At 45.5% G+C, this 23,375-nt stretch overlaps 1 protein-coding gene across 1 annotated transcript in view; it reads left to right on the top strand.

Moving 5' to 3' along the window:
* The window catches only part of HYDIN (HYDIN axonemal central pair apparatus protein), a 171,943-nt gene that overhangs the window by 19,703 nt on the left and 128,865 nt on the right, over positions 1-23,375 (top strand). Inside the window, exons 6-8 of the mRNA XM_026107399.2 lie at positions 4,123-4,247; positions 18,251-18,452; positions 21,936-22,119. Coding sequence (XP_025963184.2) covers positions 4,123-4,247; positions 18,251-18,452; positions 21,936-22,119 — 511 coding nt within the window. The remainder of the gene's footprint in view (positions 1-4,122; positions 4,248-18,250; positions 18,453-21,935; positions 22,120-23,375) is intronic.

The raw sequence follows: 23,375 nt of genomic DNA, 5'->3' as shown, positions 1-23,375 counted from the left end.
GAAGGCCCAACCCTTCTGGTACACCACTACATTCAGAAAAATGTTTTGCAAGCATCCTCATCGCCCTTTCCAAACAAAAGACAGTTGAGGCCCTCTTTGGGGTAAGTGCTCCTTGAAAGCCACTTCAGCTCCTTGAGAGTTGTGATTACTCCACTGCATGATGGAAGAGAATGTTTGACCCAAATTGGAGAGATACTTCAGGGAAAGGAAGCAAGTAAGGATCAGGACTTTCCAGCAGTGGAAATGGATTTGAAGGTCCAATAAAGAAGCTCAGCTCCAAACTTTCTCTTTCCATCCAAAATCTGATATCAGAGGTGCCTCTTGTTTTATCCAGACTCTGCCTCCAGGCTCTGTTTTCACATTCTTCTGAGTCCTTGGGCTCCTAAACATGGATTCATATCCTTGGATGCTCTTTGTACCCTATGAGATCCCTCCTCCATGCCTCCCTACAGCATTTCGTGCCTAATCAGAGAAAACAGGAAAGATGGAGCTGGACGATGCTGACTGCATGCAGTTGCATTTCAGCACAGAGATGGAGTCTTGCATGCTTTGCTGAGCAACAGACTCAGCAAACTGAAACAGTTGTATTGCTCGACTTTGGCAGCTTTATCATTATTAAAACTAATATGTGCTCAGATTAAATGATCTTTAGGGTTTTCCTCCAGCAGGTCTTAGTGGACAGATAAGGCCATTCAATTACCAGTAGATTTTACTGGCACTAGAAACCTCCTTGGGTTAGGAGGTAGCTCTCAAAAAAATCATGCAGAAGGCTGCAGGTTGATTTTCCCCAAACTCAAATGACTTTATAATGCAGATTAAGGCACCATTAGAATAAGAAACTTAGTTTGGGAACAGAGCAAAAAGGAAATGATAGTAGATTAAATGTGCTGTAGGACTTGAAGAGGGTTATTGCATTCTCCTTACATGCTGCATTTGATAAATGTACGGTTGTAGAAAAAGGTGGCATGGTGGTTTAAAAGCCCAAGTCACAGGTTTGCTAGCTTTATTCACTCTTGGCAGTTGTGTTCCTAAATTGTCAGGAGTATTCAGTGTTTGGTATCTTCAGGGAACATAGCCTTTGCCCAGCCCTGCAAAGAAGGGAAACTGATGCCTGGTGGAAGTAAATAAGATGTAAATGACAAAATGTCTCCTTATGAAATTGTGTATGAATCCAGTGCTGATCCCTTTCTGGAGAGCAGTAATAGGCTAGGTCTCAGCAGGTGTCAGTCAGAAGGTCTCTTCTAAAATGGTATGGCTAGGTTGACTTATACAAGCTGGGGATCCGACCATTACTGCAAGGGGCCTTTGGGAGATTTCCGCTCTGGACCTGCCGAAGTTCAGATGTACAACAAAGCAAACAGATAATTTTTGATCACTTGCTTTCTTCCGACACACTTATCTTTTTAACTTTCTATTTTAGGATTGATTGTGATTTGTTAAAAGGATAGATCTAACAGAACCAGAATTTTCTTAAAGATCAGCTCACACATGATGAATTCAAGGCCAAAGTTTAGCCTGACAGCTTCATTTCTTGCCAATGGTTTTCATTGTCACTTGGCCATTACAATGTGGTGTCAGTCGGGGATGTCTCCTTATCATCCAGTTTCCTATGGGCTCCTGGGAACAGCTTGGTGGTGTTAACTGAAGCTTAGAGGAGTCGAGTTTAACTGTAGAGCTTGCATCTTTGGGGTCTTGGAGACTCAGGTGAACATGAGGCATAATGAACTCTTGTTCCAGCAGTAAAGGAGTTGGCCTGCAGGTAGAGCATGGGGTGAGATGTAGGAGATGCAGGGTCTGTTTCATGCTCAGTTCCTCAGTGATCTAAAGTATGCCAAATTTCAGCCATCCGAAGTTGGGTGTATAAGCTTCCTCTACAGCAAATGAAGAAGGTTGCCACAGTCTCACCTGCCTATATGAGGCCTGATGTGCCTCTTGTACAGGCCTAATACAAAGAATCCTGAGCTTGGTTGGGTTCTCTTGGTCTTTCTAATAATTTGGAAGTGTGAAGATACCTTCTTTCACAGACATCCCCTGAAGTCACCCCTAGGAGTGTTGTTCCCATTCCCACCATTCGAAGAGGGCTGGAGTATGTAGACATAGGGAAGGGGTTATGAAGATGAAGGATTAGGACATAGTCTTGAAAGTAGTGCCAGGAATCCCCTTGCTTAACTGTCAGCTTTTCTCAGCTGGGAGCATTTTTGGTGCAAAAGGAAAAAAATATTTTCTGTGCCTTTCCCACTCTGGGCATGATTACACCCAAGTACCAGCTCATTTTGGTTCACATAGTTTCAGACAGCCTTGGAGGGTTGTCTTGTGGGAAACGTGATGGACTTGCCAGGAATATTGGTAACCAAATCCCCTTCTCTAGCAGGTAATGACCATTAGCAGGGACCGAGGAGCTGATCAGCATGCTTTGATGAAAGAAGCAAACTGTGTTCTTGAGAAATAAATCCTTTTTAGTGACTGGGAACATCTTATTCATGATATTTGACAGTTTCCTGCTTCCACAGCTCGGCTTTAATGTAGTGACTTGTCTGCCTTTGGATGAGAGGAAGAACAAAACTTCCTGATGCCTTATTGCTGGACTTCTCATCACTGTGAAGCTTTGGGGAAATGCAGGCACAGCTGGCCAGCAGTGGAGACCTGCAGCAGTCCTGGCATAGCTGCCGGTGCAGATGCAGGACCATACAGAGCAATCTGCTTCTGAGTCTGGTAGTGGCCTGTGTTTAACAATTGGGCCTGATCCTTCTCCCATTAGAGTTGGCAGCAATGCTCCCACTAGCCGTAATAGGAACAGGTCAGTCCTCTAATTGCAGCAGTATCTCCTTAATGAGCAGAAATGCCAGTGATTTCATCACCTGTCACTACTTATGTGAGCAAAGTTCAGCTTGTGCATTGCTCTAGTTGTTCTATTATTTTTGTATTGCATTCTCTAATCATGGCAAAACTTTCCAGACCATGCTTTTGGGGGTGATAATTTGATCACCAGCAAAGCGCTAAAAACAATCAACTTCTGTTTTCCGAGTGGGACCCTACAAGAGCCATGAAACTAAGCTGTTGTCACCCAGAAACACATTTCATTTGACTTGTCCAGAGAGCTATTTCTAGGCATTAAAGTATCAAGTCTTAATGTCTGTCAGCCAAGAACTGTTTACCTGGTGACAAATCAGATCATTCCTGGTATGTCCAAGGTGTGCCAACACATTTTCATAATTGTTTCCAATACACTGCATGGAACTTAGGTCAAGTGGGCCAAGCAAATGCACTTACCATTTTGGACTGCAATTGGGAGTCCCTGTTTCCATTGCTTATAAATACATAGAAAAACCTTCTGTTAAACTCACAACGATATGTCCCTGTTAATAGCATTTCTTTTAGCTAGACATTTAATAAATCGGGCTGTAAATGGAATACTCCTTTTGCTTGTGTGTCTTGTTTCCATGCCGTGGTATCACGGTAACTCTAATCTGCTCTTGCACTGATTCAGATTTTTCCGATTGTTCCTTTTCTTTATAGCAACTTTTGTTGAATTGCTGATAAAACGTGCTGTTTCTTAGGTTAAGGCAGGATGATTTTAAAGTAAAAAGAATGAATTCTGTAAGTTAGCACATACTAATTATTCTCTCTGGTCTTCCAGCAAGATTTTATTCTCTGTATCCGATGGCTGTAATCTCACTGGAACAGATGTTGCCTTGACATTTGTATCTTTTGAGGTGAGGTTTATAGGTTGCAAGATCAGAAAGACTTTTGAGGTAATCGATGCCAAGTTTTGCATACAAATAGCTTCTGTGATCTCTTTGCTCTTCAAAAACAGTTCTCTGACTGTATGCCTGTTTTACCACTGCTAGCAATTGGACTCTTGAGCCTCACTGCATGGAGATAGAACTGGATGCAGGACATTAGGCCGGTTTAAACCATACAATCTTCTGAGGGCTGGATCTTCTCAGAAGTGAGTCAGTACGTCTGTTTCTGATCCTATCTATTCTGTCTTAACTCCACTAACTGTAGTTCATTTGCTCCTTGCTTACACAGGTGAGCCAAAGTGAGCTAGTCCTAGACCTTAAGAGGAATGCAGTCTCCAGATCTCCTGCAGTAGCCCTGATGTCTCTCTTTGTGTTGCAGGCCTTTCTCTGTCGATCCCTCCGTTGGGACTCTAGGGATTGGTGACACCATGCAAGTAACAGTGGAGTTTCACCCGCTGGAGACCGGAGATCATTCCAGAGCCCTGATAGTCCACTATGACACAGGTAAGTGTTGGTCAGTGCATGGTACATACTCTGCTTGCTTCAAAACAGAGCCCTTTTGTAAGCAGAATAATATTAAGCTTGCTTTGCAAACAGCTTCCCAAACTGTTTTAGAACCTCTGAATATTTCAGTGTTAAGAAAGGAGTAGTTAAGGGACATAGGCTGAGTATGTCCTTGTTTTGTATGTCCTATGTCCCTGTGTCCTGGTCCATCCCTGGGGGTCTCTTACGTCAGCACCGTGTTGTCCACACTGCACCCTCCCATGACAGTAACCTACCAGCCAGCACGCTTACCTGTCAGGGTGCACCTGTCCTATCTCAAACTTACCTTGAATGGAAGTGAAGGCAAAGGTAGCTGGTGATAAAGGGGTCATTAAAATGGATCCTTCTAATAATAATGAGATTTTTGGAATCCTGTTTTGCTGGGAATTGCTGAGTGGAGGAAAGGGAAACATTGATTCTCATTTGCAGTGTGTACACATGTGGTTTTATACCTAGATAATGGCACATAACTGAAGCGTAACATAGCAAGTACCTGTCTCTTATCGGACTCTCCTTAGTACCTGCTGCCTTTCATACCTCTCTCTGCCATATACTACTTCCCTGACTTGCCACAGACCCTTTTATATGTTACCCTCTGCCCATGTGCATCCTACACTTCACAACATCAGGTCTAAAGTACACCAGCCTTGAGGAGGGCTCTTGGGATTTGGCTGGAAGTGTTCACTTCCTCCTGAGATCAGATGTAAAGTTTGTAAAAGGGTACAAGAAACCAAGGTCAGGCATAGGAGTACTGTCAGCTTTTTAAATTATTTTAAGAGTGAGTGGGAAAACTCAAAATGGGGGGGACAAGTTAAAATGTTTCTGCCAGCCTCGGTTCAGCAGAGGAATCTTGTGATGCTGAACAAGAGAATTTCTCAGTTGCACTAAAGTATTTCATGTGCGGTTTTGTTTGCTTGAAAGAGGGCTTTTCTTTTGTCCCTTTTCCTGATTGTTGGTCCTGGGAAGTGTGATAGCCTAACCTAGCTGATATTGTGAAACTTTAGCCCAGCAGTGAACTTGAGGTGTTTTTTTTTTCCCTTTTTTTTTTCTTCTGTCTTGAGTTTGTGGAGGCTTATAAAAATGTTCCTATATCTTCCAGGCTCTTTGTGTAGTCTTATGGGACGTCACAGCTTTGTTCAGTATTTGTCAGGTTCTGTCATACCCACAGAGAACAGTTCATGCTTGGTCTGAGAAGCTCATGGGTTTGGATCACAGTGTTTCTTGAAAACCACTGAAGTTCCAGATAGTGCCTCATTTATGGGTATTGTTCCTTGGACTTACTAGCAAATATATGGGATAAATTACAGACAGCTAGACTCTTCTCTGCTGTAACACAGTGCTGATTACACTAGAGGCTAGGGCTGTGGGGTTTATATTTTGTGAAAGAAAAGCCTGAGCTAAGAATCAGGGCCAGGATCTTCATGGCCTCATTTGAAGACCTGGGTCTTGTTCTTACTGGATGAAAACACCTGGTTTCTTCATGGTCAATCTTTGTGAAAGGGATTTGCATGGATAGGCCACAGTGATCAAATCAGCAGCCTCCCCAAGAGCTGGGCAACCTCCCTGAGACTGGCCTGCTCCTAGGAGTGATATGTGCAGCTGCCTGGGAGATGAACCCAGGACTGCCTGCCTGACTGTCAGTATGACATTACCATTATTTTTTAAATAAGCCTCAGATTGAGGAGGAGTGCAAGGGAATAATTAAGGGATTATCTCTCTAGCTTTGCAGCATGCAAATAAATAAAAAGCTGCTGAGATTAATTGCTGAACTGAAATGGAGACTTTTAATCAATCAGTCTTAAAAGCTGCCTATTGCAGGTGCAGTGCAGAGCACCAGATGATACTATACAGCCTCACGTGGCAGGCCCTGGCTGGTTTGTCCTGCACAAAGTCAGGCTCCCTGCAACTCGCACACGGAAAGCAGCTTGCTGCTCTTTCAGAACCACCAACGAACTGTTTGCTACAAAACAAAGTGCTTAGAGCAAAATGGCAGTTCTGGATGTTGGGAGGCATTTTTCCTTGCTTTACTGTGCATCTGTCTTTACTTGCTAACTTGCACGTGGCAGTAGTTTTTAATGGGTCACGCTGGTATTAGTGTGACTTGGGCAGGATCAAGTCGTATGTTGTATTGTTTACTGATTGTTAAAGTTGGGTCAAATCTGTCCTTAGCATTGCTCAAGCAAACGTGGAGCTCTTCAGTGTGACTGTAAGTCACAATTTTCCCTTTACATGTTAATTGGTTGCCTTTTAAATTATAATTCCTTTACGCTGTCCTGGTTGGGAAGGTCTGTGCTGTCCCCTGGGTATCCTGTACAAGCTTTCCAGACAAGTGTAAAGAAAACATCTTTGATGCAAGGAGCATAATAATTTACTAGGAAAATTTGGCTTTCAATCCTTTCCACGTCCAAACTCCTGTTTCCCCTGTGTACGTGTGTCTGGCGTTGGAATAATCCCATATCGTTTTCGTTTCAGTATGGGCTGGGATGTTCCGTAGCTCAGAACTTTCTTGTTCACCACCTTAACTTTAAGCATCAGGTTTTGGTATCAGAAAGGGTTTCTGTAGCCTCCTGGTAAACATACCTACTGGTTTGGAAACAGTTCTGCACTCGCTGCCAGTAAAAGTCTAGCTGGTGGCTTGGACCTTTCCAGATGCCTCTTAGCCCACAGTATGTGGAAGTGGGAAAAAGTTTATGGAGTTAAAAATCTAGTCTTCAGCCAAGTGGATACCCATGAAGCCTGAATATTCTTTTAGCGCTCGAGTGATGCTCAGGTGAGATGTCCAAGCTGGTTCCCTTGAGCGCTGTTGTTTGTACCTCAAATCTGGTCTGCTGCAGTCGTGGTGTTCACTGCAACCTAACGGTATGGCACAAGCTTGGTGTGAGAGGGTGAGCTGTGCTCCCAAACGCATAGCTAAGGAAGTCTGTGACAATTCCCAAAGCCATGCCAGAGATGGAAAGCAGGCTTACTGGTCCCACTGCACACAAACATCATCATCTCTGGCAGATGCTCCATGAGGTAGAGGTGGCTACCAGAGACAGATCAGCTGCAGAAAGGAGGTGATGGAGAGAGGCTGGGAATCACCACGGAGAATTGCTTCTCTGCTCAGAGCTTACTGAATCCGTATTAAACTCCTGCCTCCAAGAAGCAGCCTGGTACAATATGACGGGTGATCTTCAAGGTGTAGGACCTGATTCTGGCCCTGCATGTGGGTACCTGCAGGACCTTGTTGCAAGGTGCTACAAGATGCTTCTAGTCTAGAAGATCTGTTGTGCAGCACTGAGATTTCTCTGTGCAGCTCTTACCCACTGTTTCCCCCCCCCCCCCCCAATCCCTTGGGATTCCTTTGTCAGCACAGGAAACCTCGGTAATTAGCAGAGCCCCACTGAGCTAGTGCGTGGCTGACAGATACTATATGCTGAGATGCTTTTATTGCTGTCAGTGAGAAGAGTAATTATGCAGATCATTTTCCTTCGGTGGATGCAGATCACTTTTCTTCGTGGCTCTGTGAGACTAACGCAGAAGCAAAAGCCTAAGGGCAGGATCCTCGCGCTCTTCAGAGGAGGGAGCCAGGACTTGCAGGTGAATTTTAGGAGACAGCATATCTGGGAAGAGCCAGCCCTCAAGCAGCAGCATCTGCACCATTACTGTCCTGTCTCCTGTTGGATGGAGAGCTCCCGAAAGTAGCTTCCCTGAAGAGAGGTAGCACATGGCTTGAGCAACAGTTCTCAGTGGTTTTAGTCCTGCTGGAAGCCTCCAGCCTAGTGCTAAAAGCCTACTGGGGAGCCATCTGGGCATTTGACAGATTAATACCCTGTTTTCCCTTGGCTTCCTACACAATTTACTGGCGGGCTGACAATCCCTCAGCAAGAGCTCTCCAAAAGCAAATCTCAGCTTGCTCACTGTGGATCAGAGACCCAGGCCCAGGGCGCTGCTCTGTGGCTCTGCATGCTTGGAGCAAGGAAGGGGCAGCCCGGCCTTGCTTCAAGGGCAGGTGGAAGACCTGGGCAGCATCTGCCTCCAGCTCCATAGTTGCCAGTCAGGTTGGATGAGTTCTCCTGCCCTGGGTTAGATATTGCAGCCTCTGTGTTCCTCATAGGAAAAAGGTGAAGCAATGTGTCCCCTCCTGAGCCCTGGGGAGCAAAATTCATGTTATTCTTGTACAGGAGAGGAAGGCAGCTAAGTACACTTCTCCAGTGCAGCATGCTAGGAGCTGGATGCTACATGGAACTGGTTTTTCCTGTCCTGGATCTGGGAAAGGCAGCCTGGCTGCCTTGTTCCCCTTGCCTCTGAGCTTTGCTGCCTGGCCTGGAAAGTCCCCGGTATCCTTCCCTGCTGTTGCTGCTTGCTAGATGCAGGGCAAACTGTGATTGGCCTCACGTTGCCCAGCGCGGGGCTGCAGGGTGGAGAAGCGCAGCTTGGCTCCGCGCTCTCCTCCCTGCTGGGCTGCTCCCCTCTCTCCAGCGGACCTGGAAGCACAAGTCTTCCCATCTCCTGCGCAAAGGGCTTTCTCCAGAGTGTTGGAGGCAGCTGGGCGATTTAGTCCTCAGGCAATGACAGATGCATGTACTGCTGAAACTGGGAGGCAGTTTCTCTAGGTGCTGTTGATTGACTTTATTAGATGTGTAAAATATATACATAAAAAAAAAAAATCCAATCAAACCACAGCTTGTAGTTGAGGCATCTATTAGAACATGTCTCAGAAGCACTAAGGTAGTTTCGCTAGGAGCCCAGACAGGCATGTGGAGGAACTTTTCTGTCCCTTTGGGAGCATGGGAAGGTTTGGCCCAGACCCGGCTTCTCCAGGGAGCAGGTTGCTGAGTCCCGGAGGCCTCGCAGCAACCCCTGCCTGATGCCCTGTTCTCCGCTCGCAGTCAGTGGGAAGCCTCGCAGGTCCCCTGGCTCCCCGCAGAGAGGAGGGCAGTCCCCAGAGCTGGCTGACAGCCGGGTGCTTAGTACATCACTGCGGGGGATTTCGGTATCGAGGACCGCAGGGTTAACGCGATGTGAGATTTGGGCTGATTTCTGCCTGTGTGGGACTTCTCCTATAGCTGTTATTGGTATTAGTGTCTGGAGTGAGTGTGATTTGTGAATCTGATCCTCCCCCCCCACACCCCCTTCCTCTGAGCCAGCATGAATGCCTGTAGGATAGATACTGATTTGCCTGGAGCAATGTAATAGATTTAAAAAAAAAAAAAAAAGGAAAAAAAATAGGATTTTCCTGGATAGATCTTGAAGAACTGAATGGGAATTACTATACTTCATGATGCAGCAATGCTCAGGGCTGCAGAGGGCCATGATGTTGGAGGTGGATCTAGGCCTGCTGCCCTGCGTGGGGTGCCCTGATCTGCTGCCCTGCGTGGGGTGCCCTGATCTGCTGCCCTCGGACACCTCTGCCCTTCTCAGCGTAACTACAGACCCTTTCCCGCGCTGCATTGCAGCAGCAGAAGCCTGTGGAGCTGTGTGTGATACCTGCCAACTTGAAAAAACAATGTTTTTGACATTCAATCTCAAATGGGGAAAGTGAGGCATGAGATCACAGGGAAAATTAAGACATATTTAAAAACGACTAATTAAGGAGCTGCCATGGAGCTCTTTAGTCTCCTGCAAAATGACGGTAAGTGTGACATGATGTATTAGAGCCATTTGGATTTGGTGTAGATGATGGGCAACTACAGAACTTAGTGCACTCGCTTGACTGGCAGCGAGGGAAGCAAAGCGCGTGCAGTTTACCCACGGTGACAAACTACAGCAGAGACTACGCTGCATTACGAATGGGCAAAGGGGAATCGTCAACAGCATTTAGAGTGATTATTCAGCTCCAGCATGGATCAGCATGGGGTTGCCAGCTAGTACCATAAACATTTGGGGATGCTGAATCCCTTGCATCGTTTTGCAGTTGTTAAAACAGTCCCTTGCATTGTTTTTTACCTGCACTGGCTCCATCTGCCTAGTTCAGTAAATGAGGCCACCTGTGCAGGGGCTCAGCAGTGTGTTAGTGATCACTGTACATATGCAGGAAACTCATTAAACCCTAACCTTCCTTTTTTTCATTGCTATTTGCAGCTAAAAAAGTGAATGTAGCCTGAGCGTGCCAGTGCCTCTGAACATCACAGCTACCCGAAATAAAGCATCTGAAAAACAGCACCGCCTTGCTGTGACACTCTCCTGTGCTATTGCATAGACTTTGGAGAATACAAACACCTTTGCACGTCTCTTCTGTTTCCTTTAAGAACCCCCTTCCTTCCAAAGGGTCTTGTCATCTGTCTTGCAAGGCTGGTATTGCAATCAATGGCTTCCAGGAACTTATTTGAAAACAAAATGAAAATCCTATTGATTTAGTTGCTAGACCGAGCTTTAGTCTTGCCTTGCTTATTTGACATGGTACTCTTTTTTTTTTGAATCCATTGATGGATGTGAATAGGCAATAGCATTTAACAGAGGCTGAGCCCTTGCTGTGTTGCATTTTATGTCCCCAAAATCACTCAAGCCACTCAAACAAGTAGTTAAGTGCTCTCAATTTGTAGTGACTTCAGCAAGAATGGAGGAGGGGCTCAGTACTTTCCCGAACAAATTCGCAACCGCTTTAGATATTTGAGTGATCCATGTGTTGTGCAGGAGACCGGAATGGGATTAGCACAATCACTTTCTGATCTTTGTCAGTCAGGCTACAACTGGGCCCCTTGCAAACCATTTGTCAGAGAAGTTGGAGAGAAATTGCAACATTTGCTTTGTGAGATTTAGAGATCCTGAGACAGATTTTTGACACGGAGATATTCTGAGCCTTGATGCTTTGTGCTGCAAACTCTGCACTTGGTTGTGTCCTTGAAAGGGATTTCGAAAGCCCTTTAGCTTTGGTCTGTCCATACCAGCAGTAGCAGTTGTCCACTATGAAAAGCCAAGGTAACACCTGCAGCGTGAAAGCAGGGAGGTCCGTGGTCTATCAGTTCCCTCTGAGTGTGAAACTCGTGAAGTTCGGGCCCCTTACAGGGACAGTGGAGAGGGTGGAAATCAGGATGGCACTGGGATCATCTTCAGAAGTGTCAGTGTCACAGGGGTCCCGATGCAGGCAGTCCTCCACTGCTGGTTATGGTAACGGGCACTGCTGTGTTGGCCGTGCTGAGCAATGGGGCTGTACCAGTTTGTTGCGAGTATCATAAAAATTAACATCAAGCTAAGCTCACAGTGACAGTCTGAGCTTCTGATGGCCACAGCTGTGTGTGTTGATTGTTATTGAAGTCTGTAGTTATTCATCTTAATGCAGTTCTGGATTCCTGCAATACCAGGCAGACTTATGGCAGCTTCTTACAAGTGTTAGAGTCAGGAAATCCTCTGATTCCTAAGCTGCAACTTTTTCTGACTCCAGTGTTTCACTGGAGTTCGCTAACTGCTGCAAACATTTTTTAAGTTTGTGTTCAGTGCTGGCATGTTTAAAAATTTATTTTATTTTGTGAGTTTTCGAAGAGGATCTTGTTTCCTGTGTTATCCTAAGTTGTAAGCCAGACTCCTATGATGCTTCAGCTGTTATGTTAAGAGGGTTCTCTAGCTTTTCCTTGAACTATGTTTAAAAGGTACTTTAAAACTTTACTGAGGGATTTTTCTTCATGCTTGTTGTAGACAGTGAGTGCATATTTCTTCCTTCATTGGTAAGAATTCCCAGAAGCATGATAGATTTCTGTATCCTTTTTTTCCTTGTATGTCTGCTTGGAAGTAATTGGGATTTAGGTGAGTGCAGGGAGGCATATATTGCCGATAAGCACGGTGTAAATAGGAGCTACTGCAATTATATGTTGACTTTGCTGCATCTTAATAGTGGCAGCACTGCAACAGACCATGGATTGGTGACTAATACTTTATACAACTGACTGGTTATGGGCTTTTATAGTCCTAATCAATAAGATACTTGGAGTGCATCTGGTCTCCAAAGTGATAGTTTACATCAATCAGCTAATAGTTAACAAATGCTTCCTGTGTTTGTTCCCCTTTTCTAGAACCACTTGCAATATTTTTTATGCTGTTTCAGATAAGGTTGTTCTACTTCTTGGAGACAGCTTATGACCTCTGCACCTCTCCAGGGCCTTGTGTTTCAAGACAGATGGTCTGTCACTTGGAGGGTAGGTGAAGGGGAACTAGGTTTGTGCTTGATTTTGGATAGCTTTTGGCACAACTCCATAGCTCCACAACTCCAGAACCACCCTCCAGACAAAAGCTGGCTAATGCAACCTGTTGACTTGACAGCATAAGCACAGACTGGGTTGTGTTTACTGCGAGGGCCATTTAGAAGTTAAAATCTCCTTTTGACCATTTCATCCATGCCCCAGGTATCTCAGAAACCGGGACTTCCATGTCACTCTACATCCCCTGTCTTTATCACATGAAAGAGAGACTTCTTGAAGAATGTGGCTTTCATCTTTTATTGTAGGTCATCCTTGACTATAGCTTGTTTAACCTGTCGTCAGTGGAAATCACTGGTATGTTCTTAAACGTTATTAACTCTGGATGCTTTTCAGGGCAGAACTGACTGTTAGCCTCTTTACCTTGTGGATCAGTCAGTATCAACTGAGAAGCATAAGAGCAGCTTGAGGGGTGATTGATTTATTAAGTAGCATATTGTGCATGTATTTGCAAAAGTTACTGTGCTGTTTTCTCTGTGGGCCAAAACCAGTGTTTCAGCCAGTCAGGTACCCCAGCTTATCATTGCTGTAGTAGCAAGAATGATTAAAAATAGCCTGCAGCATCTTGGATATGCCGCAGCACTGTCTTTTATCGTCCTTTGGTTTCACTGTGCTTTTCTTCAATGTATTCTGTGAGATTTCTTCACGCTAGGCAGAACAAAGCCTCCTTGCTGGCTCCAGTAATTCCTGTGCCAGCATGTTTCATCCTGTAAGCAGACAAACGGATCTTCCCAAGCAGACTGCAGGGGAGATGATGGGGAATACTTCGGGTGCTCCGTTACAGAAAGATGCACACTGAGGAGCCTATTTTACTTGATTGAAAATGAGATGATTATTAATGCGTAAAAGAGCTGTCTTAATAGCCTGCAGCTTGTTGCATAGACCTGTGCTGACTTGCCACTACTTTTTCTCCCTTTCCATCTCCTTCTGTTGTCTCTTGTCCCGTGGTTTGTTGTAATGTCTCTGGGATAGAGCCATTATGTGATGTGCTGCGTGGGCTCAGTGTGTGCTTTGCTGAGGCTTGGCCCGTGCCCGGGACTTCTGGCTGTTAAAGCAGTAATTGATAGAAGAGCAGTACTGATTAGGATGTTCTGAGCTTTGTCTTGGCCCAGGAATGCTTCTTTAGCGCTACCCTTGTTATCAGCAGCAGTTATTTAGTGATGAGGTTATAACCAAGCCGCTCTTGAGGGCTGGAGTAAATAATGCAGTGATTTAGCAATGTCTGAAGGTAACTCATGGACACGGGCTCAGGGAAGCACTTAAAAATGACCTGCCTGCCGAACTGTTGCCGCTTTGCGTTCTGCTCTGGTGCTGGAAGTACAAGCGTAGGAGCTGACAGATGGCCTTTTCTCAGGCCAGCGGAGTCCCAGCGTACCTCGTAGGTGATGCCATTCACTTCCCTGACAGCGAAACAGCAAAGAGCAATGCTTCTGCCTGTGATCTAGTGGTAGTTCTGGGGGAAGCACAGCGAGAAGCATATGGTGGGGAAGGCTGGATCTAGCTCTTGCTGTGTCGTAGATGCCTTCTGTAACTTCCAAGAGATCACTTAGCCTGGTGAAGTGACTCAGTTCTCCGGTGGCAAAGTGATAATAGCACTACTTTGCAGGCTGCTGGAAAAACGGGAATACACTGGCGGTGGTGAGGCAGTCTGGGGTGTGAAAGTAATAGGAGCCATAGAATTACCAAACGCGGATTGATATGGAGGTACAATAACACTCTTCCAAATGAAGAGCTCTGCTTTCACTTCTTTCTTATATTTCCAGTGGAAAAAACAGTAGCACTTTAACTTACCCGTGTCTCTTCAGCTGCGTTTGTTGAAGAAATAAGAGCAAGACAGTCTTCTGACAGGCTGGACAAATGAAATTATGATTTGCTTTCCATGCTACCCAGACTTTCTAAATTTGCTCATGGTACTCTCCTAAAAGATTAAAAAAAAAAAACTCCAAAATCTCAGCAAAAGAAGTGATATGACTAAAGGGAGAATACCGATCAGTGAAGATGAGATGCAACAGGGTGCTGTTTTGTTTCTATTCAGTCTAATCTGGCTACCAGTCTGCTAATATTTAGAGTGGTAGTCAGTGAAGGGAAGTACTAGCTGTTGAATACTAAGAAAGTATTCTTTATTAAACCGAAAATTCATTTTGAAATCTCGTTCAAGGGTTTGCTCATCCATTGATTGAGCTATGCTTCCAGGTTAAACAAGGTTTGTTTTTCTATTTAAGGATAATTTGTGTTGCTCTGAAAACTATTCCCTCTTGCATTACAAAGATTGTTTCCTGTAGTAGTAGATGAAATGTGAAAGATGTTTTGGTACTTCTGTTATTTCCCTTTCTTCTCTTTTCCCAAAGAATAGGCCTCAGGAAGGATGACCCAATACTAGACTACTTGCTTGAGATAGCATATCATGATGACTTTTTACTAAGACATCTGTGTCTGTAGTCATGCAGAAGGATGTTGGATTAAAACATAGTGGTGTTTCTGCTGTGTCAGAGAGCATTTTTCAGGAGTGCACAAGCCAGAGCATCTGCTTTACCGCTGTATGAAAAGTGTCTTTTGATTTCAAGTTTGGGCATCGCTTCATTCAGGCTGCGGAGTGAGAGCTGCATCCTGCTCTCTGTAGGAGAAGTATCAGGAGCATTTAGGAAGGAGAGATTTGACAGCCTGTAATAAGGCTGTGTGGTGTAAATAACGACAGGGCAAGATATGTCTAGATTCAGTAAACGTGCTTTCATGGCAGCGCAGCATCCCAAACTACATACCGTGGACATTACCCTGTCAAGTGAAATTCCTAGCACTACATCACTGTTACAGTACAGAGGTATTTTTTTTTCCACTTATATATTAAACAACCAAGAGTCTTAAATGAAATGTCACATCTAATTTGGTGCCCAAGACACGAAGTATGCAGCTGCCCTTGGCCAGCGCTGACAGCTCCACCCTCCGTGTCAGTTCATCGGCCTAGCAGACAGATCTGCGGCTTCCTCCTGACTTGCTGGCATCTGTGTGCGCTGTAGTGTACCGAGTGGTATCCAGCACGATGCCAAATCCTTCCCTTCCGTTTGTGGTAGAAGGTGCTCCTACAAACCCCCCAGCCTTTGGAAGAGTCCTCGGTGCTTGCAGCCAGGCCTGAGCTCTGTACAGGCACAGGCTTAGGACTGTAAGAGCGGCTGTGTCCCCAGCTCCTGTCTGCCTGAGTAGCAATAGGGAATGCTTAGCAACGCATATAAAAAGCAATGCATGTGTGTTATCCCCTGTGGACTCTGGAGTAAGCGGTTTTCTGTGCTGGAGGCTTTATTCTCATCTTTGTTTAATTTCTTTTAATGGCTTTATCTTCCAAGAACTTGTCCAGTTGCTCTTTGGATTTATAACTGTTAGCCTCGACAACAACCTATGGCAGTATTTTGCAAGGGAATGAGTGTTGCCTGAAAAAGTACTTCCTTTTTTATATAATTTGACTGATAACATTATTTCAGGCCCTCAGGTTCCTGTCTTATGGTGAGATGGTGAAAAATTGTTCCTTATGCACCTTTTCCAGGCTATTCACGCTTTTACAGGCCTCTCTCATCTATCTCCCCTTTATATGTTTTCTAGGTTGAGGAATCGTACTCAGTCTCTCTTCGTATACAAGTTGATCTGTACTTTTAATCATTCTTTCTGCCCTCCTCTCTTTTTGAATTCTTCCACTTTTTTGAGATCTGAGGATCAGAACTGTACTCACTATTTCAGGATACACGTGGCCACAGACTGTCAGCTGGGTAATCATCATTTTAGTGTTATTTCATAATAGTTCCTAACGTTGCTTGCCTTTTTGACCACTGAGTCCTAGCTCCTGTTTCTATGAACCTCAAAGCTCAATACCCTTCTTCACCCATTTCTTGGGTTCTGATTCCTTTACTTGACAACATACCCAAAGTGTTCAGTGGAGGGAAAGTACAATACTTGTAAAGCATATCCACCACTAAGACTTTTCTGGGCTTCACTTATATTTTTATGTGCTGAGCTGTTTGCTACAGAAAACAGATTCTTTAGCCATTGGAAACATTGCTAGTTTTCTGGCAATGTAAACTCATCTCTGTTAAATTCTCACTGTTACAAACTCTCTTGAGAGCAGGGAAAGTAAAGGTTGTATAGGCGTGAAGGCTGAATTCTCCACTCACTGACGCCTGGCTGATAAAGAACATATCAGCTGTAGGGCACCAGTAAGACTGGTCTTAGTTTCAGCCTGTATTCCAGGAGGTCATCACAACACATACAACCTTTTTATCTTGCTCTGTTTGCTTGCTAGTCATTTTGCCACCCCTTGTCAAGTCATCCAGCCGTTTAGTAGCCAAAACTTTTAGCCTGCTGCTTGAGGCAGCTCGGAGTGCAGAGGGTTTGAGCAAGGTGGCTCTGGGAGAGCACACTGCTCTGTATGGCACACGTGCAGGGATGAATGACTGCAGAGAATCCCTTCCTGTAAAGATAAGCCTGGCTTCATTTCCCAGGTCCATTGGAAGGGGTCTCTTTTCCAGAGTCAATGCCATTCTGCTGCCTTGTGGCTGCCTTAGGATTTAAGGAGTCCATCCAGCGTGGATGTTCTCTCCTTCTGTTGCTGTGCAGTAGCCATTTGAAGTCCATCTGCCAGCTCCCTTGCTGTAACCTGTGCAGTGTGGAGAAGGATCCCTCTTTGCTGCACAAAGACTGGACTGCTGCAAAAGTTGCTTGAGGCTAGCTCTGAGGCTTTGGGCCCTTCTCCTATGAAATGCCATTTCTAGAGAGTGTCAGAGTGGCCCTGACCTTCCCCAAAGAATGTCCGTTGTTTGCTGTTTGCATCTCACCTGGAAAACCATAACCTGCAATGGGAAGAGTGGAGGATGCACAGGCTTGGTACTGAAGTTTGAGCTCAGATGAACCCCAGGAGTTACTTGGCTGGGAAATATGAAGCTTTGAAATCTCTGCAAATGAGCTAGTCTGTGGTGGGCGTCTTTGCTCTGCAGGGTGAAATGCTGGCAGGTACTCCAACAAGGCTGGAATCATGTATCTGTTGATGTGCGTAGCCACGGGCTCTCTATCTCCTTCATGGTTGGGACTGAGGTGGAAAGCAAAGATGACCTTACTCTGGTCATTGAATAGTTTGGGAATACTCAATGTAAATTTGCACACTCAGGCATAGGCAACAGCATCAAGGCCAAAGAAATGGGCTTGCAGGACTGTAATGGGCAGGTTGGTGTGGGCCATGTCCAAGTAGCCTCATTTTCATGCATCCTAACAAAATCATAGCAAATGAGGAGATGGCGCTGTTCTGGCAACGCAGTGAAATTCTCTGTTCTGTGTCCCACCATGCTTTGGGTCGTTCCTCTGAACTCCCCACTTGTCCTGCCACATCCCTCCCAGCATCTTTGCTTGTCAGCAGAAAGGGATCAGGGAGAAGAGAGATGATACCAGTTAGCTTTGCCCTGGTAAAGCCTGCAGGTAGTGACTGAGGTGGGACTCCTCAAGCACCTGAATGAGTTGGCTGCAGGATTCCTTGCAACTGCTGTGGAACTGCAGCCCAAAGAGCACCTGAACACATCTGAAAATCTCACTGTAAATACTAACCTTGGGGAATAGAGGGACATTCAGAACTAAGGTGCTGTCTAGGACATCCTCCTCTTGTACACAGGATAGCCATCAGGATGTGATAAACATACTGATTTGTGGAATTTCTAATCCAGCTAAAAGCTGTAAACGTTTCTTCCATTACTTATGTATTCTGTTCCTTGTGCTTTCAGCAACAAATGTGCTTAGCAAAGATTGTCCTTTGCTTTATTCCAGGTGAAGATATTCACACAAGCCTTTATGGAGCAGCTGTAGATGTCAATGTCAGGCTGGACAAGAACTCCTTGACAATTGAGAAGACCTACCTCACGTTGGCAAACCACAGAGCTGTGGTCATTCACAATAGGAGTGAAATCATAGCCCGCTTCCAGTGGAAGGCTTTTGCTACTCGGGAAGAGGAGGATCGGCAGAAAATGAGGTTCATTTAAAGATTCATTTCAATATGATACTCTGCCATGGGTAAAACTAATGTATGGCCTCCAAGGGATGTTTGTGCTTTTGAATGGTTTTGGACAAATAGCCTGTTACTCTAACCGTCCAAGGCTTCGGGGGTATGATGCTGAGCTTCGGGGTAACGGAGCTCAGCACTTTCTATTCCAGTTCTTCTGGCTGGGGATAGTAAGGTTGGTTGCAACAACTGGCTTTTCTCAGGTGGCAAAGTCATGTTCTGTGGTAGCATGGACCACTGAGGCCCATAGATCCTTGGGCTATAAAGGGTCTGTGGGGCTGAGGAAAGTGTCAGCAGTAGTTACCTGAGACTACATTAAGTAGTAGCACTTAACATAGTTGCTGGTGGCACAGCTATTATAATATTCAATGTAGTGAGTTTCAGCTTTCATGGTAAGACGACAGGCATGTTTTCAGTAGATATGGACGGTAGCAAGTGCTTTATTGGGCTTTCCTGCTGTAGGATGTTGAATTGGCTTGTGCTATCCAAGTTTCCAGCGCATGTGTATTTCTGCCTTTCTTTAGAGTCTGGAGAGAGCTCAGAGGTGGAGGAGTTTGGGGGAAGGTAGGACAGCACAAGACTGGAAGAGTATTTGGGCTTCAGCTCCCTGGGTCTTCATGGCAATGAGAGGTGCTAACACAACCATGGGGCAGCTAGAGGTAGCAATACTGAAAGGGCCAAGGGCTGGGAAAGATTTTTTTCCAAAAGATATTCTTCAGTGAAGCTTTGAAATTCCCATTTCAGGCATCAGAGAAACACTTGTAGCTTGGGGGTGAATTGGAAATTGCACTTAAAAGCTTGGGTGATTTAGGGAATTCTTGTGTGACTCTTCAAACTTGGATGAATGTAGGGTTTATAGAAGTTATTCACTGAACCCACAGCTGATCAGGAAACTGCCTTAAACTGGAGCACTTTTTAAGGGTTTCTGAGCAAATAAAGTTCAACATAATTAGGTCAGTGATGCCTTGAAGGCCAAAACTAGTTTTCCACTGTTCTCTATTTTTAATTACACAGTGTGACTTCTGTGCGAGCACAGAGTGTTAGAGGAAAATCTCATGACCTTTTCTGGGTAATTCCCTGAACCACTCCTTTACTATCTCTTCCTACCTTCCTATCTCAGACTGGGCCCAGAGTGATCCCCTTTCTCCCCCAGAAGCAGCCAGCTTTCCCCATAGTAGACTTGCACCTTATTTTTTTCCTATTGCATTTGGTCGCGTACCAATTTCTATTCTAGGTTCTGGCCACGATGTTCATTTTCCTTGTGGCAAGTCTTAGGCATGGTTGTAGCTCAGAGGCCAGTACTCAGCCTTCACCCTTTTTGCGCACACAGTGTCATATGCCCCTGCTCGCTGAGGTTGTCCATCTTGGGAGGTGAGTGTGAGGCCTTACAAAACTATGTGCTGTGACCTGTGGAGAAATCCCAGCCCTGCAAGATACTTAAAGCTTTGAGCCTCTGTCCGGGTATCAGTCACATCCATTCATGAGGCATGTGCTTGGGTCCCTAAGAGACAGCAGCTTCTGTGTAGAAGGGGTGAGCTTTGCCCAGGTAACACCTGAACTGAACCTGCAAATTAAGAGTACAGCAGCGGAGTCAAGAGAGTGGAGAGTTGGAGTCAAGGCCAGTTTGAGCTCCTAGTGGAGTGACTCAGTTGGACTCAAAACTATATGAAGCCAGAAATTTAGCTGCGTCTTTGTTCCTGTGCCCTTGTTCCTGCTTCTTTGCCTTGCCAGTTGCTGGCCCAGTATCGCAGAGTGGGCTTCCACAGAGAAGTTCTTGTGGAGGATCCATGGGTCACTGGATGGGATAAAGCTGCCTCCATAAATGCATGTGCTGTTGGACTGGGCACACAGGATTGGATGTGTTGAGATGTTCAGCTTCTTGTCTCTGCTAAGAACAGCCCTGAGCTCAGCTGGCACCCCGTGGGTTGAGCTGTAAACCTTGGCACTGATCTACCAGCCTCAGGGTTGTCCTGGGGCTTTCTGGGCAGGGTCAGCATGGGTTTTGCACAACTTGGCTACAGTCAAGGAATGAGCTGTTAGTAGAAAAGCTCTTTATGCCTCAGGTAGAGGGAGCAGCGAAGACTTTTCCACAGAGGCAGTGCAGGATCCAGCATTGGGCTATTAGCCAGTATAACCTGGATCACTAGAAGGACTATTTGGGGGGGGTCTGCTCTGTCTCCATCCTGCAGGATATTTTGGGATGTAATGGTGGAATTATTGCCCATTGATGGAGATTCAGTTCAGGGCTACTGATTTTGGTGCCTAGTCCACAGCATTGTAGGTCAGCTGTAGAGAAGCGTTTCCTATTGAACTCTACAGGGAGCTCGCCAAAGCAAGTATTTTTGGCACTGGTGACAGCAGTTGCCTGAGGCTCTGTCTGTGTGCAGCTAGTAGCGGGCATGACTGTACTTCCTTTCTAATTGCATTTGAATTTAGCTGGGTGATGATTGCGTTCCTTCTGTTTATACTACATTGCCTCAATTTGCTACATATGGAGCCCTCTGCTCATTCCCCCAGTATTGTCACCTGCTGGTCCTTTGTAGCTAGAGGACTGGAGCGTGAAGGGGGACGGCAATAATCCAGCCAGGAAGCGACTGCTCTGTAGAAGCCCTCCCTGTCTTTCAGTCACAATGTCTAACCACTGGAAAATGCTTTCTGCTCTGACTGCCAAATAAAGGAGAGATTAACTGAGTTGAGTTCTCTAGAGAAGGCCTAGAAGAGAAAAAAGAAGGTCAGGTTGTTCAAGGCTAGACCTAAGAGCTGGGACTGAAATGTGCTCATCCTGACTTCTTTTTTGGGCGATGCTGGGCCAAGACCCTTCCTTTCTCAGGGCCTCTGTTTTTATGCTTATAAAACTATCAACTTCACCAAGGCGAAGTGATGCCTAAATTCGTTAGTTTGCTTTTGAAGTGCTCTGGGATTGTCTGGTGGAAGGCACTATAGGGAACAGAAAGCAGATACTGTGTGCTTATCACTGCAAGTTCAAAAGGGAAGAGAAAAGACTGATACAGTAAATTGCGGATGAAAACCTGCCTCTTCTCCCCTTTCCAATGAGCGCTGCAGTAGCTGACTGTCAGTAAAACTTGATCTTCCTGTTATCTGGCTCCCAAGTGCAGCTCTGTGGGTAGGAAGTCAGGTGAGGTGGTCGTTGGACTCTGAGCTGTGGCAGTGGCTTTGAGCCCGGAGGAACTTTCTTGCTCTTTTGAGAGCTATTAGCTTTTAAAAAGCCCTTCTCAGCTCGTGAGCGTGAAGTAAAATTACCTGCTGTGCCAGTGAACAACTACCAATAATCTGATTCCTTTGGGACTCCTTGGCTTTGGGTAAGCCCCTTGCTGTGCTGCTGCTTGCTCTTCCCCTCTGAGCGTGTTGCTGCCCCTGCATTTACATGTCAGCCTCTGGAAATATGTTGCTTATTAAATTATATGCTTGGTTTCTCTCTCCCTGTGGCTTTAGGCTGTGTCGCAGACTGCAGAGCCAGGAAGAGGACGAGACGGATCGCTTTCTCGAGGAGTGCAGCGTGGACCCCACTCTCAGAGAACGCCTTTCCATCCTCTCCCGCACCTTTCAGAACCACCGGGTGAAGGTGAAAGGAGACGCCATGCTTTTCTCTGATGACATCTTCAGCATTGAGCCAGTGGTAAGCGATAGCTGAGAACCTCCTTTCCTCCTCCTCCTCCTCCTCCTCCTCCTCCCTGAATGAGGTCACTTGGCAGATCCCAGCATCAGCAGGTTTGATGTGCTGAGAGTGAACTTCAGGTTCCTAGCGAGGCTGGGAGAGTTGTTGCAAAAAGCATTTCTGAACTGTGAACTCCCAACGGGCAGTGAGAACCTGCCTAAAGCTGAGCTACTGCAAGAGCTATAAATTGGTTGCTGGTAGGCAGCATGTGCTCATGGCTAGAGCACATCACTGGCAGCCAGTTGAGTTGAGCTCTGTGTCTGGCCTGATGTATGCTCTCAGATAAGTCACTTTGGCTCGCTGTACCTCACTTTCCCTACTGTAAAACAGGGGCGAGAGTAACTACTCTTTTCACCCCTGTGATTTAGAAGATCTCTGTAAAAGCAAGATAGCAGTGTTAGGCCACTTGTAGTTACTATTGTTTTCTAAGTATGAGCTCCTTTCATTCATGCGCTTGTATGAACTTTGCTTGGAGTTTGCGTTGTTCAGAGATATATTGGTTTGGGTACACCTTGCATGTGCTCGATGAAGATTAACAAAAGAGATTAGAGCACTGTCATTTCATGTAGTGACTCCAAAGCAAAATGGTCCTTTGTGAGGAGGAGGCCAAATTCAGTCTGAGTTTAATCATGGAAATGCCAGTTCTTTCATCTAACCTGAACTTGCACATCATCTGAATCTCCAGTGTCATCTGTGAGCCCGAACACAAGCCTGGCAGGTCTAAATAGGTTTTTTGAGTTCTGTTGTGTTTGTTTATGGAAAAAATCATGCTTTTCTGTTTACACAAACAAAGCCCACATCCTTCAGTTAAAGTTCTGATTTTGTGTATTTACATGTTCTGAGACAAACAGCTCCTGCTGTCTTTGAGCCATACAAAATCCCTTCTCATCTTTGGTGTAAACCCTAGAATAAAGTCCTGTATCTTTCTTTTAAAATAGGTGGAACTAAATCTTTTCGGGGGGGAGGGCAGGTTTTCTTCTTGGTTACTCCCATGGCCTGTACACTGCTAAAGAAGCCACAGTTGCCAGCAGAACTACTGCAGTTTTGCACTACTGTAGCTGACAGCAGCTTGGCGCGACCAGTAGAAATACTGATTGTGTGAGATCAGTAGAAATACTGTAGAGAGGAACTGGTTAGATGAGTGTTAACAGCCTCCTGTGCTGCATTAGGGCAGTGTCTGGAGTGTATCCCAGGGCTCCTGCTTCGTTACAGTCGGA

This window comes from Dromaius novaehollandiae, chromosome 13 (assembly GCF_036370855.1).
Source record: "Dromaius novaehollandiae isolate bDroNov1 chromosome 13, bDroNov1.hap1, whole genome shotgun sequence".
Classification (NCBI taxonomy): Eukaryota; Metazoa; Chordata; class Aves; order Casuariiformes; family Dromaiidae; genus Dromaius; species Dromaius novaehollandiae.
The sequence above is the reverse complement of the archived record's forward strand: the minus strand, read 5'-3'. Positions and strand labels throughout refer to the sequence as shown.